Source organism: Erinaceus europaeus, chromosome 13 (genome assembly GCF_950295315.1).
Source record: "Erinaceus europaeus chromosome 13, mEriEur2.1, whole genome shotgun sequence".
Lineage (NCBI taxonomy): Eukaryota > Metazoa > Chordata > Mammalia > Eulipotyphla > Erinaceidae > Erinaceus > Erinaceus europaeus.
In genome coordinates this window covers 50,028,522-50,045,204 of record NC_080174.1, presented here as the reverse complement: position 1 = coordinate 50,045,204, position 16,683 = coordinate 50,028,522, and the positions used below count along the sequence as shown (strand labels likewise).

General features: G+C 43.2%; 1 protein-coding gene across 4 annotated transcripts in view; it reads left to right on the top strand.

Annotated features, from left to right (window-relative positions):
* CSMD2 (CUB and Sushi multiple domains 2) overlaps positions 1-16,683 on the top strand; it is an 814,611-nt gene that overhangs the window by 783,618 nt on the left and 14,310 nt on the right. For 3 of the 4 annotated variants that reach the window (XM_060205823.1, XM_060205822.1, XM_060205820.1), the window contains 5 exons: positions 4,155-4,328; positions 5,028-5,101; positions 5,929-6,040; positions 6,445-6,624; positions 14,404-14,469. In XM_060205823.1, the coding sequence (XP_060061806.1) occupies positions 4,155-4,328; positions 5,028-5,101; positions 5,929-6,040; positions 6,445-6,624; positions 14,404-14,469 (606 nt within the window). The remainder of the gene's footprint in view (positions 1-4,154; positions 4,329-5,027; positions 5,102-5,928; positions 6,041-6,444; positions 6,625-14,403; positions 14,470-16,683) is intronic. The other variant, XM_060205821.1, reaches the window with a different exon arrangement.

The following is a 16,683-nucleotide window of genomic DNA, read 5'->3' as shown; positions in this document are numbered from 1 at the left end:
AGACTACATGTCCAGTTTCCACTTGATGTTGCATGTGTTGTGAACTTTATGATTCTGTGGGTGCACATTCACACCAGAGCATGAGGATGCTCTCTTTAAAAACCAGGGGAAATAGCACAGAGGTTGATGCAATGGAATTCCTTTATTGTTGTTATTTATTTATTTTATTTTATTTTATTTTATCACTGGGGCTTTACTGCTCCAAGATGACTTTTCTCCTTTCTTTCTTTCTTTCTCTCTCCCTCCCTCTCTCTCTTTCTTTCTTTCTTTCTCCCTGCCTTTCTGTCTTCTTTTTCAGATAGATAGAAACATGGGTAGAGGACAGAGAGAAAGACTCCATAGCACCAAAGCTTCTTTCAGTACTGTAGGGGCTGGGCTTACACCTGGACTGGGCATGAATATCTTACACACAACAAACGTGGACACCTAAGGCACTGGACATGTCAGGTTCAATTCCCAGCAACACCATAAACCAGAATGGAGTAGTGCTCTAGTAGAGAGAAACAATAAGGAAAAGAAGGAAAGGAAGGAGGGAGGAAGAGAGGGGCTGATTCTGCATGCTGGAAGTGCTACCTTATAGAACTTTGCCTTTGATAGGCACTGTTTTCAGGCAGCTGTGGAGAAACAGATATATTTATTTACAGCCTGCTGTGCTCTATAGTGAGTTCACTGTGATCAAGTGGCTGATCACTGAGATGTGAGCAATACCCCGCCCCCAGTGGAATTCTTACCACTATTTCCACACTTCGCATCTGGTCATAGAGTAGTTCTTGGCATTGTCTCCTCCAGACTGCTTTTCTGCCTCTTACACTTTGAGAAACCTAACCACTTCCTTGCCATTTCATCGTGAATATATCTGCATCGCACCACTTCCTCCACTTACATAATTCCCTAAGATAGTGAAGTTAGGGGTTTTTGTCTCTGTAGTATATCTGATTGTGGCTGAGCTCTTTCTCAGTGATACTTGGGCCAAACTTCTCCATCCTTCTCTCAGCTCTCCCCACACTCTCTTCCCAGTAGGTAGGCAGATCCCTTCTTCATTAAAACAGCTTCTGAAGTCAACTTTTCAGTTCCACCATTACCAAATATGCAACTTCTTCTTCTGCTAACTTCCTTATACATTTGTGCCTTTTCAGTGAATTTTGCTAATACCTAAACCACATTATTTAGTCTTGTCTTCCATCTATTAAAATATTTTTATTTAGGGGGTCGGGCGGTAGTGCAGTGGTTTAGGTGCACGTGGCACAAAGCACAAGGACTGGCATAAGGATCCCAGTTCGAGCCCCCAGCTCCCCACCTGCAGGGGAGTCGCTTCGCAGCCAGTGAAGCCGATCTGCAGGTGCCTGCCTTTCTCTCCCCCTCTCTGTCTTCCCCTCCTTTCTCCATTTCTCTCTGTCCTATCCAACAACGAATAACCTCCACAATAACAATAATAACCACAACAAGGTAACAACAACAAGGGCAACAAAAGGGGGAAAATGACCTCCAGGATCAGGCACTGAGCCCCAGCAATAACACTGGAGGCAAAAAAATATATATGAGTTAAGCGCACTTGGCGCAAAAGCACAAGGACCGGTTAGGATCTCGGTTCAAGCCCATGGCTCCCCACCTGCAGGGAAGTCGCTTCACAGGTGGTGAAGCAGGTCTGCAAGTGTCTCTCTGTTTCTCTTCCTCTCTATATCCCCCTTCTCTCTCAATTTCTCTGTGCCTCTATCCAATAACAAATTAAAAAATAAATAAATAAAATCTTAAAAAATTATTTATTATTGTATAGAGAGAGAGAGAAAAAAAATTGAGAGCAGAGGAAGAGGTAGAGAGGGAAAGAGACAGAGAGACACCTGCAGCCCAGTTTCACCACTCATGAAGCTTTCCCCCTGCAGGCTGGGACCAGGGGCTTGAACCCAGGTCTTTGTGCACTGTAATGTGTGTGCTTAACCAAGTGCATCACCACCTGGCCCTGTCTTCCATCTTTTGTGCCTGCTTCTGATTTGCATCCTAAAATCTCAGAAGACAGGATTCATTTCTGCTAACTTATTTTGATGCCAAAAACAGAAGAAAACAAACCAGAAAGATGTTTAATACCTGCTATTTGACATTTGTGGAGAAAGAAGCCAAACAGGAATGCAGAAGAATCACATGGGGACTATAGTTCAGCTCTGATTACCTACCTGTGTACTTGCTAGCTGGTAGAAACAGCACCTCAGCTCCCTCATCTCAGCTCATTCATACAAATAACAAATTAAGTTTCCACAGTGCTTTGTGCTCCCACCTCAAGAGTTGTTTGCACATGTCATCACATTATTCTCACAGGAGAAGTCTGGGAGGTGGAGGGGTGGTGTGTGTGTGTGTGTGTGTGTGTGTAGAGGGGTAGGTGTCAGTTCTTACTTGCCTAATGGAAATAATGAGATTCAAACAAAGCATCTGTTACAACAAGTTAACGAAAAAGAAAGTCTGAAGAAAAAAAATTCATTTCTCCAAAGAATCATCTCTAAAATTCTACTTAAATTTATAGATTACATTATTGCCACTAGAACTTTTAAAATAAAAAGAATAGACATGGATTTTAACTTTTCATTTTGGGATACAAAAAAATTGACACTACAAAGCCACATACGGTCACCATGAGGACCTGTCTTTTAAATATATCACATTAAATGAGTGTGTGAAGATCCATTTGGATGTGGTGCTACCCATGCTGCCTGTTCTGTTCTGAGTCAAGTGCAAACCACTATGACTTATAATCAACGGGACACAAGCACTGGTGATCCCACGGGCTAGCTCTTACACCACACCACACTGATCACCTTTCATCTTAACATCTGCTTGTAAGTTATTGATTCTAAGGGTAAAAATATATATATAGGTAGAACCCCTTTCAGCTAGTTTGACAACCATCAGAATTACTATTGTAGTTGATCCCCTTTTAAAACACAGGCCGTTTTCTGCCAGTAAAGGAGATAGCATGTTTAGTACCCTGTGGATGCAAACATGTGTGACACTGAGCAGAACATAGAGATGGGGCTGGTATGTATTCTGTTTGCTACTAGATAATTTAAATTCCATAGTCAACTTGTAGTGATGCTCAGTGGTCATCTAAATGGAACAGGTCCACTATATGCTCCCCACCATGGTATATACATGCACACACTTTGGAAGAACCCTGGTACACGTCAGAAGCTTCAAATACATTAAGATCTTGAAGATAATAAGCCTACCCTTAGATAATTTCCCTAAGGAAAACAACACATATGAAAGACTAGCCATTTGTATCTTACTCTAATGGAAAATGTCTAATGTAGAGCTAAAAGCAGTAAATATGGTAGGGGCCAGGTGGCGGCACACCTGGTTGAGTGCACATTGTAACAGGCAAGGGACCTGGGTTCGAGCCCCCGGTCCCCCCCTGCAGGGGGAAAGCTTTGCAAGTGGTGAAGCAGTGCTGCAGGTGTCTCTCTTGTCTCTCTCCCTCTCTACCACCCCCTTCCCTCTAAATTTCTGGCTGTCTCTATCCAATAAATAAATATAACTAAAAATTTAAAAAACTAATAAATATGGCATAGCCTTTCATTGTGAAATGATGTGGCAATAACCAGTAATGATGCTGTAGACCTGGAGAAATGATGACTGAGGTATAGCAACTTTCATGCCATCATGAGGTTCAGAGGTCACAGGTTCAATCCTCAGTACAGCCATAAGCCAGAACTAAACAGTTCTCTGGGAAAATAATAATTAGTAATAATAAACTTAAACAGAAAAACGTTTACACAGTAGCAAAGGTAACAACACTTGAACAGTAAGTTCACAGCTGTGCACACGGTTGAGTGAAAACTAAAGGGGAATGAGCAGAAAAGGGGGAAAACAACTTTAGGGTTAGTCGATTCATATTTCTTCCCTCTGTGTTCTAAACTTCCATTTCTTGGATGATTATTAAAAATGAATATGTGAAGGAAAGGAGACACACAGCAGTGGCAGCATAGAGGCAACAGAAACACTGTACTCAGGCTTCCCCGGCTTCCAGAGTTCCAGCGGGACCTGGAGGAAAGGAAAGCAGCAGGAGAAAGCCAAGGAGTGATCAGGGATAGGTGTGTGTGGCGGCCATAACGGGCGCTGGAAAGCATCCTGGACCTCTCTCTCTCTCTCTTCCTTTGTCTTCCCAGCTGTGTTCTGTGGAGATCCTGGTGTCCCACCCCGAGGGAGGAGAGAGGACAGAGGCTTCTCCTACAGGTCATCTGTCTCCTTCTCCTGCCACCCCCCTCTGGTGCTGGTGGGCTCTCCACGAAGGTTTTGTCAGTCAGACGGGACATGGAGTGGCACCCAGCCCAGCTGCATAGGTAAGAGGTTATCTGGGAGAGTGAGCCAGCTGGTGGGCATCCTTCTCATGGACCCAGATGTTAAGTTTTCTCTCTGTCTTTGGAGGTCTCCTCTACAAAAGGGGACAGGTCCTCCTCTAAGTTTCTCAGGGCAGGATGTGAAGTAGCCAGAGTTAATGGGCTGTTTGGAACTGTATAGCCAACCAGGGGTAGGACTCTGGTGGAGATGTCAAAAGGCAAGGAAATGAGGCTGGGGCTCCATTTTCTTTTCTTTTCTTTTTTTTCTTTTTTTTTTCCTCCTCCAGGGTTATTGCTGGGCTCGGTGCCTGCACCATGAATCCACCGCTCCTGGAGGCCATTTTCCCCCCCTTTTGTGGCCCTTGTAGCTTCGTTGTGGTTATTATTATTGCCCTTGTTGACGCAATTCGTTGTTGGATAGGACAGAGAGAAATGGAGAGAGGAGGGGAAGACAGAGAAGGGGAGAGAAAGACACCTGCAGACCTGCTTCACCGCCTGTGAAGCGACTCCCCTGCAGGTGGGGAGCCGGGGGCTCGAACCGGGATCCTTACGCCAGTCCCTGCGCTTTGCGCCACATGCGCTTAACCCACTGCGCCACCGCCCGACCCCCTCCATTTTCTTTTCTACACCTATTTCTCAGAGTGAGCTGAGTCAACAAAAGCATCAGGGACCATGTGATCTGTTTCTTTGTTTTCCATCCAGACCCAACGCTGACAATGTGTGCAGACCCCGGTATGCCACAGTTTGGGATTCAGAACAACTCCCAGGGTTACCAGGTAATGAGGTCAGCCAAGTCCGGGCCTGATCTGGAGGCATTCCTCAGGACAGCACTACAGGGGTGGGGGAATATCAGGATTTTCAAACTGAGGAGAGGAAACACTTTGTCTCTTTGAACCGCACTGCTTGGGTTCATCCTTCAGAAAGAGAAAGGTAGGGACCAGGAGGTAGTTCACCAGGTAGAATTCACACATTACCATGTTAAAGAACTTGGATGGGGTAACCAGTGAGCAGAGGAAGAGATGGAAGTTCTGTTCAACAGATTTTCACAAACCACAGCTTCTGAGTCTGAGGAACATATCTGTAAGGAAGATAAGTCTCCTCATGCTTAAGGCATTTACAGGTACACACACACGCACACGAAATAACTTTTATACAGTTCTTCACATTCCAAATCTGCCATCACAGTTGAGTGTCCCAGCTTTTCGATGTATCTCAGATGTATCCCAGGAATATCAGCCCCAGTTTCTACATAGGAAAACCAAGGCACAGAGAGTTTCACACTCTTTCATTTTTGAGTAAGTGTAGAAGCCATTGATAAAGGGTCTTCTGATTCCAAATCAAGCCTCTGTCTACCACCTCAGATGGTTGTGTCCAGTGGAAGCACTGATCCGACTCACAGAGGTGGGCCATCCCTATTGAAGAGGCAGGCTGTAACTGCCTTGAAAAATGACTAAGGCTAAACCAGGCAAAGATGCTGAAAAGTGTTGCAGATAGAGACAATGGCAGAGGTGGGAGTTGGGTTATGGGAAAGTACATATTTGAGTGACAGGATCTGAGCTTTGCTAGGTGAAAGGTGATCACGAGACTTTCCTCCTCCCCACAGGTTGGAAGCACAGTGCTCTTCCGATGTCAAAAGGGTTACTTGCTTCAGGGCTCCACCACAAGGACCTGCCTTCCCAACCTCACCTGGAGTGGAACCCCTCCAGACTGTGTCCGTGAGTGCACACTTCTGCATCTCAAGACAACTTTGGACAACTCATTATCTGCCCCCAGAAAGGCATCCAGGACCAGCTGAAATACTGTGCAGGACAGCTTCCCATTAAGACCAATCTTGGTCTCTTTGTATTCCTTACTTATTTCTTGAGACCTTACATAAGGCACTTCCACACAAAATCCTTTCATATATCTGAAGGCATCTCCTGTGCCTTAGTAGAGAAAGAAAGAATTTTCTAGGGGTAGCAAAAAACTAGCAACCGCAAAGATAGTCTTCTGGATTTTTTTTTTTTACTTTTGTAAAGGAAAGGAGGGGGCGTTACATCAAGGAACGGGGTAAGAGTGAAAGACACATCTAAACCCCCTAATCTCGCCTGGTCCAATAATGTCTTTTCTTCCCCTCCAGCTCATCACTGCAAACAGCCAGAGACACCAACCCATGCCAATGTCGGGGCCTTGGACTTGCCCTCCATGGGCTACACACTCATCTATTCCTGCCAGGAAGGCTTCTCCCTTAAGGGTGGCTCTGAGCACCGCACCTGCAAAGCAGATGGCAGTTGGACTGGCAAACCACCCATCTGCTTGGGTGAGTCTACCTATGTGGATGGGGGTTGGGGGTAAGAAGGGAGGTAAAGGTAACAACTGAACTTGAATGAAACAAGGCGAAGGAGAAGGAAAAGATACAAAATTCAGAAGCTGGACTCTTGTTTCTGATTTCCTGAGGTGTTGAGTGTCTACAAACCAGAGCTGCCCAGAGTGGCAGATAGTGAAGCCATCCGTGTTTAATCTTGCCACTTTCTGCCTGTGTTTAAACAGACTCCCATGATTATACTTAATCATCAGACAGAGAAGAGCTCTTTGTTCTACCAGACTGTAACAACACATTGCATACATTATCACTATGATGACACAGCATCTGCCCACAATTCCCTCGGGTTACTGAAATATCCCAGACGTGACTCCCACTCTCCTCAATCCCTTTGTTTCTTGTTTGTTGAGCATTATCAAGGGGCCATGCCTGTGCTGGGTGTGGGGGATTGGGAGATGAAGGACACCGTGTCTGCCCTATCCAGCTGCTCCTATCCAGCTGCTAGAAAACAGACTCAGATAGAACACTACCTTAGGGAGAACATAGAAATGTGCTAAATGCTGGGTAGGGAAGAAGGGACACTATATCAGTCTTGGGGGGAGGGGGCGGGACAGGGGGTGGAGTCAGAGAAGGCTTCCTGGGAAAAGTTCTGGCTGGGCCCAGTACTAAAAGTTCAGCAAAAATAAAGGGTCACCAGAGAAACAGTTCACTGGGTAGGGCATGTGCTTTGTCCTGTGTGCAGCCCAGGTTCAGCTCCTCACATCACATGGGAGAGTCACAACACTGTCAAAGAAAACTGCAGTTCTGTGCTCTCTCTCTCTCTCTCTCTCTCTCTCTCCCTGTCTTTCTATATGAGGGGGGCAAGTTGACCTGGGAGTGGTAAAATCATGCCTGTGTGAGATCCCAGTTCTGCAAGAAAAGATAAAGGACCAAAGGGGGCTGCAGTGGCTTTAATGGTGAGTGCTGATCTCACCATATGCCGGGCTTGGTTTTTTGTTTTGTTTATTTATTTATTTATTTATTTATTTATTTATTGGATAGAGACCAAGAGAAATTGAGATGAGAGGGGGAGATGGACGGAGAGAAGCACCCGTAGCCCTGCTTCACTGCTCGGGAAGCAACATGTACACTCAAGCAGTTGCACCAGCTCCCAGCCCGCCCCTGCTCCGAGCGCGTGCTTTGTATGTCCTAACTCATGTAGTGCTCACAGTCATCTTTGAGGCAGTGCTGTTTTGTATCAGTTAACACATGAGAAAACAGAGGCAGACCGGGATTAAGTAACATGCCCAAGGTCACTTGCAGGTGAAAAAGAAGAAATGAGGTTCCAACACTGCCGGTTTCACTTCAGAATTCACGGAGTACTTTGCTGTCCTGCACCTCATAGGCAGAAGGCTCTGAACTTTTTTACCAGAGCTCAAATTTAATAACATTTCATTGTTTGTATGTATTACTGTAATTTTTATTTATGAAAAGTAATATTTATCCTCCACGTATGGTAGTAATGGAATGTTTCTTTTCTAGAGTATAATTATCGTGGTGGAATAGACATAAAATAAATTTTATCATTTGAACTTGTGTTATAATTTTATTTTTATTGAAATATAATTGACACATAATGCTTTATTTATTTATTTATTTATTTATTGGGTTTTGTTTGTTTACCAGACTACTGCTCAGCTCTGGCTTAGGGTGGTGTCAGGGATTGAACCTGGGTCATCTGTTCCTCAGACAGAAAAGACTGTTGAGTAAGACTGTTGACCATTATGCTGTCTCTCCAGCTTTAATAATTTTTAAGTGTATGATTCAGTAACATTAAGTGCACACAACACTGTGTAGCCCTCATTACTGTCCATTTCAAGTTTTTTTTTTTTCTTCATCCCTGAAAGAAACTCTGTACATATTAAACAAGGAAACAGTATCTCTTAGGTGCTGGGTGATGGTGTACCCAGAAGCACTCCCAAATTACCATATGCAAGAACCTGGATTCCAGCCTGGGTCCCCACCTGCTGTGCACAGGCAGTGGGGCAGTGTCTGACAGTGTCTCTCCTTCTGTCTGTCTCTGTTTCCCATCCTCTGTCACAAACAGAAAGAAAAAAAAATGACCACAGGAGATGGTGGAGCTGTGCAGGCACTAAGCCCCATCAATAGTCCTGGTGGCAAATAAATAATAACAGGAGCCGGGTGGTGGTGCAGCAGGTTAAGTGCACATGGCACAAAGCGCAGGGACCAGCATCAGAATCCCGGTTCGAGCCCCTGGCTCCTCACCTGCAGTGGAGTTGCTTCACAGGCGGTGAAGCAGGTCTGCAGGTGTCTATCTTTCTCTCCCCCTTTCTGTCTTCCCCTCCTCTCTCCATTTCTCTCTGTCCTATCCAACAATGATGACAGCAATAACAATAATAACAACGACAACAATAAACATCAAGAGCAACAAAAGGGAAAAAAATCTTTTTAAAAATAAATAAATAATTACACCCCATTCTCCTCTCCCTCTCACCTTAGTAACCTATATCATACTTTCAATCTCTAGGAATCTGCCTCTTCTCAGACCTCAAGTCTATTTGCCCTTTTGTTTCTAGGTTATTTCAATGAGTGTAACTGTTTTCATGGTTTACCCATGCTATAGTGTATATCAGAATTTCATACCTTTGGGGAGCCTGAATAATATTTCACTGATGAATACTTCCCATTTCATTTATCCATTTTATCTCTTCATGGATATTTGAGTTGTTTGGACTGTGGGGCCATTGTGGTTACTGCTGCTTTGAGCAGAAGTGTATGTGTTTTTGTATGGATTTATGGTTTCAGTTCTCTTAGGTATATTTCTTTCTTTAAAAAAAAAAAAAAACAGGGAGCTGGGCGGTGGTGCAGCGGGTTAAGTGCACCTGGCGCAAAGCGCACAGACTGGCATCAGGATCCCGGTTCAAGCTCCCGGCTCCCCACCTGCAGGGGGTTTGCTTCACAGGCAGTGAAGCAGGTCTGCAGGTGTCTATCTTTCTCTCCCCCTCTCTGTCTTCCCCTCCTCTCTCCATTTCTCTCTGTCCTATCCAACAACAACAGCAGTAACAACAACAATAATAATAACAGCAACAATGACAATAAAAAGGGAAAATAAAGGACAACAAAAGGGAAAAACAAAATTTTTAAAAAATAATAAAATAAACGACATATAGCCCTTTGTTTCTTTTTAATTTTTTTTTAAAAGTTTAATAGTTTCATTAATATTTATGCATTATTGCATAGGGACAGAGAGAAATTAAGAAGGGGAAGATAGAAAGGGAGAGAGCCAGAGAGACACCTGCAGCCCTGCTTCACCACTTGTGAAGCTTTCCCCCTGCAGGTGGGGACCAGGGGCTTGAACCCAGGTCCTTGTGCCATGTAGTGTATGCACTTAACCAGGTGCACCACTTCCTGGCCCCCTCTTAGGTGTAATTCTAGGAATAGAAGTGGAATGTCTTAAGGAACTATCACTTTTGCAAAGTGCCTATACCATTTTACATAGTCTAGGTTTGATTACTCCACGCCCTTGCCAACCCTTGTTATTGTCTGTCATTTTTAGTCTAGCTGTCCTAAGCAGGTTTGAAGTGGTATCTCATTGTGGCCGGGATTTGAATTTCCCTGTGGGTAATGATGTTAAGCATCTTTTCATGTGTCTATTGGTCATTTGTTCATCTACTCCATATAAATGTCTATGCCGTATGCTTTACATTGGCTTGTTCTAGCCCTCCCCCCGCCAAGAGAATTGGATCAGGCCTGTTAATTTCGCGGGCCTGCTTGGCCCCGCCCCAAGAAACCCGGGGAGAGGGTTCCTGAGTTCGAGAGTGTGAGAGTTTCAGAGTTCGAGAGTAAGAGAGGGTTCCTGAGTCCGAGAGTTCCTGAGTTCCTGAGTTCGAGAGTTTCAGGGTTACAGAGTAAGAGAGAGTGCCAGAGAGACAGAGTTCCTGGGTTCCTGAGTTCCAGAGTAAAAGAAAGAGTGCTTGCGCCGCCGCAAAGAGACAGCAGAGTTCTGTTTGGTGATTAGTTTGTCTTAGTTTATGAATCCGTTGTTCCTGAATAAAGAAATACAGCTTCCCTGCCCAGCCGATGTCTCCGCATCTCTGTTACCCGCCATGAAGCAAGCTAACCCGCCCGGCAAGAGCCTCCGAAAATTTTTTTTTTTTTTTTATTTAAGAAAGGATTAATTAACAAAACCATAGGGTAGGAGGGGTACAACTCCACACAATTCCCACGCCTCCGAAAATTTTAACAACATGTCTATTCAAATCCTTTGACAGTTTTTAACTGATCTTTTTATTCTTAAGATGAAGCGCTCTCTTTCATTATTTCTTCTAGATTTATTATTGTGTAATTGACAAGCAAATATTGTAATAGATCTACCGTGTACAGCATGATAATTTGATATGCCTGTGCATTGTGAAAGGAGATGAGGATCCTGCATTGTGAGGGGACAGGTCAGGGTTACCCAACAGTTGAGCTAGACTGGCTGGCTCAGATCCTGAGTTCTTGCTTCTGCCTTTGCCAGTGAAGTTTTCTCGGTCTAAATATAATCAATACAAGTAAGTGAAGCACTTACTAAGACTCCCACTAGGGCTCAGGAAGTCCACTTCTTTTAAAAATTATCTTTATTTATTGACTAGAGGCATCTAGAAATCGAGAAGGAAGGGGGACACAGAGAGGGAGAGAGACAAACTCCTGCACCCCTGCTTCACCACTTGCAAAGCTTTCCCCTGCAGGTGGGGACTGGGGGCTTGAACCCAGGTCCTTGCACACTGTAACATGTGCACTCAACCAGGTGCGCCGCTACCTGCCCTCCTCTCTTTTTTTTTTTTTTGCCTCCAGAGTTACTGCTGGGGCTTAGTGCCTGTACTATGAGTCCAATGCTCCTGGAGGCCATCTTTTTCCATTGTTCTTATTGCTATTGTTGCTGTTGTTGTTGGATAGGACAGAGAAATTGAGAAAGGAGGGGGAGACAGAGAAGGAGAAAGATAGACACCTGCAGACCTCCTGCACTGCTTATGAAACGACCTCCCCCTGCAGGTGGGGAGCCAGGGGTTCAAACCGGGATCCTTGCACCAGTCCTCCTGCTTCACACTATGTGCATTTATCCTGATATACTACTGCTCAACCCCCAGGAAGTCCACTTTTGATCAGTGGAAGAGTCACCTTAATATAGAGAAAGAAGGATCCAGAACAGGATATGTGTGTGTGTGTGTGTGTGTGTGTGTGTGTGTGTGTATGTATATGTGTATATATGTGTATATATATATATATATATATATATATATATATACATACATATATATGTGTATTAAATATGGATAGAGACACACAGAGAGAATAATGAGGAAAGAAGAGACAGGGAGAAAGAGAGGGGGCCAGGCAGTGGTGCACCCTGTTAAGTGCACATATTACAGTGTGCAAGGACCTGGGTTCGAGTCCCTGCTCCCCACCTGCAGGGGAGTCACTTCACAAGCAGTAAAGCAGATCTGCAGGTGTCTTTCTCCCTCTCTTATCTTCTCCTCGTTTCTCAATTTCTTTCTATTCTATCAAATAAAACAGGGGGGGAATTAGGGAGGGAAATGGCCACCAGGAGCAGTAGATTCACAGTGCTGTCACCAAGCCCCAGTGATAACCCTGGAGGCAAAAAGAAAGAAAACAATTTACAAAAAATGAAAAGGGGAGAAAGACATTTGTAGCACTGCTTTACCACCTATGAAGCTTTTACACCCTTACAGGTGGGGAGGCTTGAATCTGGATTCTTGCACTTTGTAACATGTGCACTCTACCAAGTGCCCTACTTTTGAACCCCAAAGACATTTATTTATTTATTTATTTATTTATTTATTTATTTATTTATTTATTTATATCAGAGCCCTGCTCAGCTCTGGTTTATGGAAGTATAGTGGACTGAACCTGGGACTTGGGACCCTCGGGCATGAAAGTTTCTTTGCAGGGGCTGGGTGATAGCACACCTGTTTCAGTGCATATGTTACAGTGCTCAAGGACCTGGGTTCAAGCCCCCAGCCCCTATCTGCAAGGGGTAACTTCACAAGTGGTGATGCAGGTCTGCAGGTGGCTCTGCCTGTCTCCCTTACTATCTCCCCCTTTCTCTCAATTTCTGGCTGTCTCTATCCAATAAATAAATAAATATAATATATATGTATATACATATATATGGATTCCTTTGAAAAAAGAAGAAAAAGAAGAAGAGAGAGAGAGAGAGTCTCTTTGCATAACCATTATGCTATCTACTCCCAAGCTTTTCAACTCGGGTTCTCCAGTAGGTTCATTCAGGCCTCTGTGGACTAAGGTGGGAAAATTTGTGTCTTTATTTTCCTTTACCACTGACTGAAATTTTGTGTCCTTTCATTAATGATGTAGACAGAGTCCTGTAGCATGAACAGTACCTATCACATTGTCACTGGTAGAAATTGTGGATTTTCATATTACATTGAAATTGTTATAAGTATCATGAACTGCTGCCTATGTTCCTACTTCAAGATTATAGTACTTACTTGACATGTTGATAATGTTTATTATTTAACACAATAGTGAAGTTATATAAAATCACATCCTAAGTCCCTGTTAACTTTTCTCTTTTTTTAAGTTTTTTTTATTATTTATTTATTGGATAGAGACAGCCAGAAATTGAAAGGAAAGGTGATGATAGAGAGGGAGAGAAGACAGAGACACACCTGTGGCACTGCGTCACCACTTATGAAGCTTTCCCTCTGCAGGTGGGGACCAGTTGCTTGAGCCTGGGTCCTTGCGCACTGTAGTGTGTGTTCTCAACCAGGTGCACCACCACCCAGCCCCCCCCCGTTAACTTTTCTATAACTGCCATGGGAAAAGTAAATTCATTTTGAAAGTCTTTAAATTTTATTATTCTGGGGAGTCGGGCAGTAGCACACCAGGTTAAATACAGGTAGTTTGAAGCACAAGGACTGGCGTAAGGTTCAAGACCCCGGCTTCCCACCTGCAGGGGAGTCACTTCACAAGCAGTGAAGCAGGTCTATAGGTGTCTATTTTTCCCTCCCCATCTCTGTCTTCCCCTCCTCTCTCCATTTTCTCTCTGTCCTATCCAACAAGGATGACATCAGTAACAACAATAATAACTACAACAACAAAACAAGGGCAACATAAGGGAATGAATAAATAAATAAATAAGATAGAAAAATTTTATTTTGAACTGGGTCCATATCATCACCTGGCCATGAACGTAGTTCACTGCCGGGCTAGCTAGCTTCGCCGGTAGGAGACAGACGATCAGGGACTCATGGCTGAGTGGTATGCAGATCAGTCTTTATTCATGCGGAAGGCAGCACAATCTAAGCCAACCTATCTAAACTAAACTGAACTAAAACTATCATCACAATCTTGTCCTTATATATATATACTGGCCAAGTAGGGTGTAAACAGGATGTGACATAGAGAGGGTGGAGCGAAAAGATATTGGTGGAAATTAGGGTGTACTAGGAGAGGGGGTGGAGCAAAAAGACATCATGAACCAGTGGGGATTAAACCAATGCCCTGGAGACAGGGTGGTGCTTAGTTAACAGTGGTTATGTAAATAGAATACAGTGTTAAGCAGGGGGGATTAAACCAATGAAACAGAAGGGGTTTTAGAAGCATACCAACAGTTCACTTCCTGGTCTAAGAGGACACATTGAAAGCAAGATCTCAAAGTATCCACTGGCCCAACATCAGAGAGATGACTAGAGTGACCTGAGTGTATGCCAGAGGCTGGACCTGTTTTTTTCTTCCATTCTCTTTCCCCAGCAGAAGTTCGGCCCAGCGGGAGACCTGTCAACACTGCCCGGGACCCTCCACTTCCCCAAGCTTCAGGTATGTATCATTCAACATTTTGACTCAAGAAACTTGTCTTGCTCCCTTCATCTAGCTAATAATATGCATCTGAGATGGAAAGACCTGAAAACTATCTATATACACAGCCCCACCAACCTCTTAGTCCCAGGAAGACTTCAAGACAAAGTAAACCTGAAGAAAGCAGGAATGTCACCCAGGAAAAAAACAAAAGGAGCCCAAGTCTTCCAGAGATTCATCCAGAGCTTTGACCTCTGGAGCTACTGGTTGGTACAGCCCCTCCTAGCACAGGACTGGCCAGTGTATAGGCAGACATAGAGACCCGGGGCCTGCCCAGGATGCTTCCCGGAAAGTTACATTTCTAAGGCAGGTATAATGCATTTCACAGTGTGGTGTCCAAAACTGGTCGCAGAACTACAAGCATGCCCTGACCAGTAAAAAAAACTATTCAAGATTGTCTTATCGTTTAGCCTTGTGCTTTCATTTGCCACGGTAGCACATGCATTATACAAGAAGATTATGTGTAATGTCACAAATTCAGTTCCAATTCTTTTTTGGTCACTGACCAGCTGTGTCCTTTGGCAAATAAAGCTTCACCTCTTGTACTTTTCTGTGAAATAAGGTTCCAAAAACTTGCCTTGTGAGAAAAGTTATAATTTTCTGAGTACCATGGACAGAAACTGAAAAACAAGTTTAGAAGAGAAAGCACTAAGCAGAACTTGGGGAGTTAGTGTATTGCACTAGCTACTGTCCTGTCCCTGACGTCACGTGACATACCATTTGCAGTGTTAGCTCATTTTAGCCGCTAAGGTAAGTGCCTTGATCCCTATTGGGAGCTGCAGGTGAAGGAGTTGAGATTTTTGCGAGTGATCAAGCTGCTAAGTGAAAGCAAAGATTAGCTTCTGATCTGACTTTACTAGTCCATGTTCCTACCTATATTAACTCAACATGTTAGTTTTAACATTTTATGTTCTCTCTTGTCTTTTCAAATTGTTGCCTCCCTTTTTTCTTCTTTCTTTTTTTTTTCTTTATTTATTTACTGGAGAATTAATAGTTTATAGTCAACAGTAAAATACAATAGTTTGTACATCTTCTCAGTCTTTAAGATGTGCAGTCAGGTTGTTTATTTGAGCTTTTTCTCATTTTCTAATGTGTGCTTGTATGGCTGTGAACTCTTCCCTCTCTGTCCTGCCTTAGCTGTATCCCAAATATTTTGATAACCCGTGTCTTCATTTTCATTGAATTCTCGAACTATTTTCATTTCTTCCCTAATTTCCTCTTTGACCCAGTAGTTGTTAAGTAGTATACTGTTCAGTTTCCATATTTTGGGACTTTTACTAGTATTTTGTTTGTTATTGTGTGTTAATTTAATTCCACTGTGGTCTGAGAAGATGCTTGTCATGATTTCAATGCTCTTGAATTTGTTGACACTGTCTTTGTGACCTAACATATGTTCTATCCTTGAGAATGACCTATGTGGACTTGACTAGAATGTGCATTCCAGTTTCTTGGGATGAATGACTATGAAAATGCCCAATAGTTCTAGTTTATTTATCTCTTCATTTAGCTCCCTTGTTTCTTTACTGATTTTCTGCCTACATGATCTGTCAAGTTGAGAGAGTGGGGTGTTGAAATCCTGTAATATTGCTTGTTGCTGTTAATATATTGCTGTAGCTCTTTCAGTAGATATTTGATGTATTTAGATGGCCTGTCGTTGGGTGCACAGATGTTAATAATCATTAAGTCCTCTCGATTATCTGATCCTCTGAGCATTAAGTAATGTCCATTCCTACCTTTTTAAATTTTATTTATTTTAAGGCCTATCATGTCAAATATGAAAAGAGCTGTTCCTGCCCCTTTTTGTGGTCCATCAGCTTGTATGATAGTTTTCCATCCTTTCACTTTGAGTCTGTGTTTGTCTTGTTGAGTCAGGTGGGATTCCTGCAGACAACATATGGTTGGGTTAGGCTATTGACATTTATTGATATTATAGATTTAAGATATTTTAATGCCATTATTCTAAACTTTTAGAGTGTTCTGATATATGGCATGTTTATGGTGACGTGATTGTTTATAGGAGAAATTTCAGAACTTCTTGCAGGGCAGATTTGGTGATATTTGACTCCTTCAATTGTTGCTTGTCAGAGAAGATTTTTATGCCTCAATCTAGTCTTTTTTTAAATATTTATTTATTCCCTTTTGTTGCCCTTGTTTTATTGTTGTAGTTATTATTGA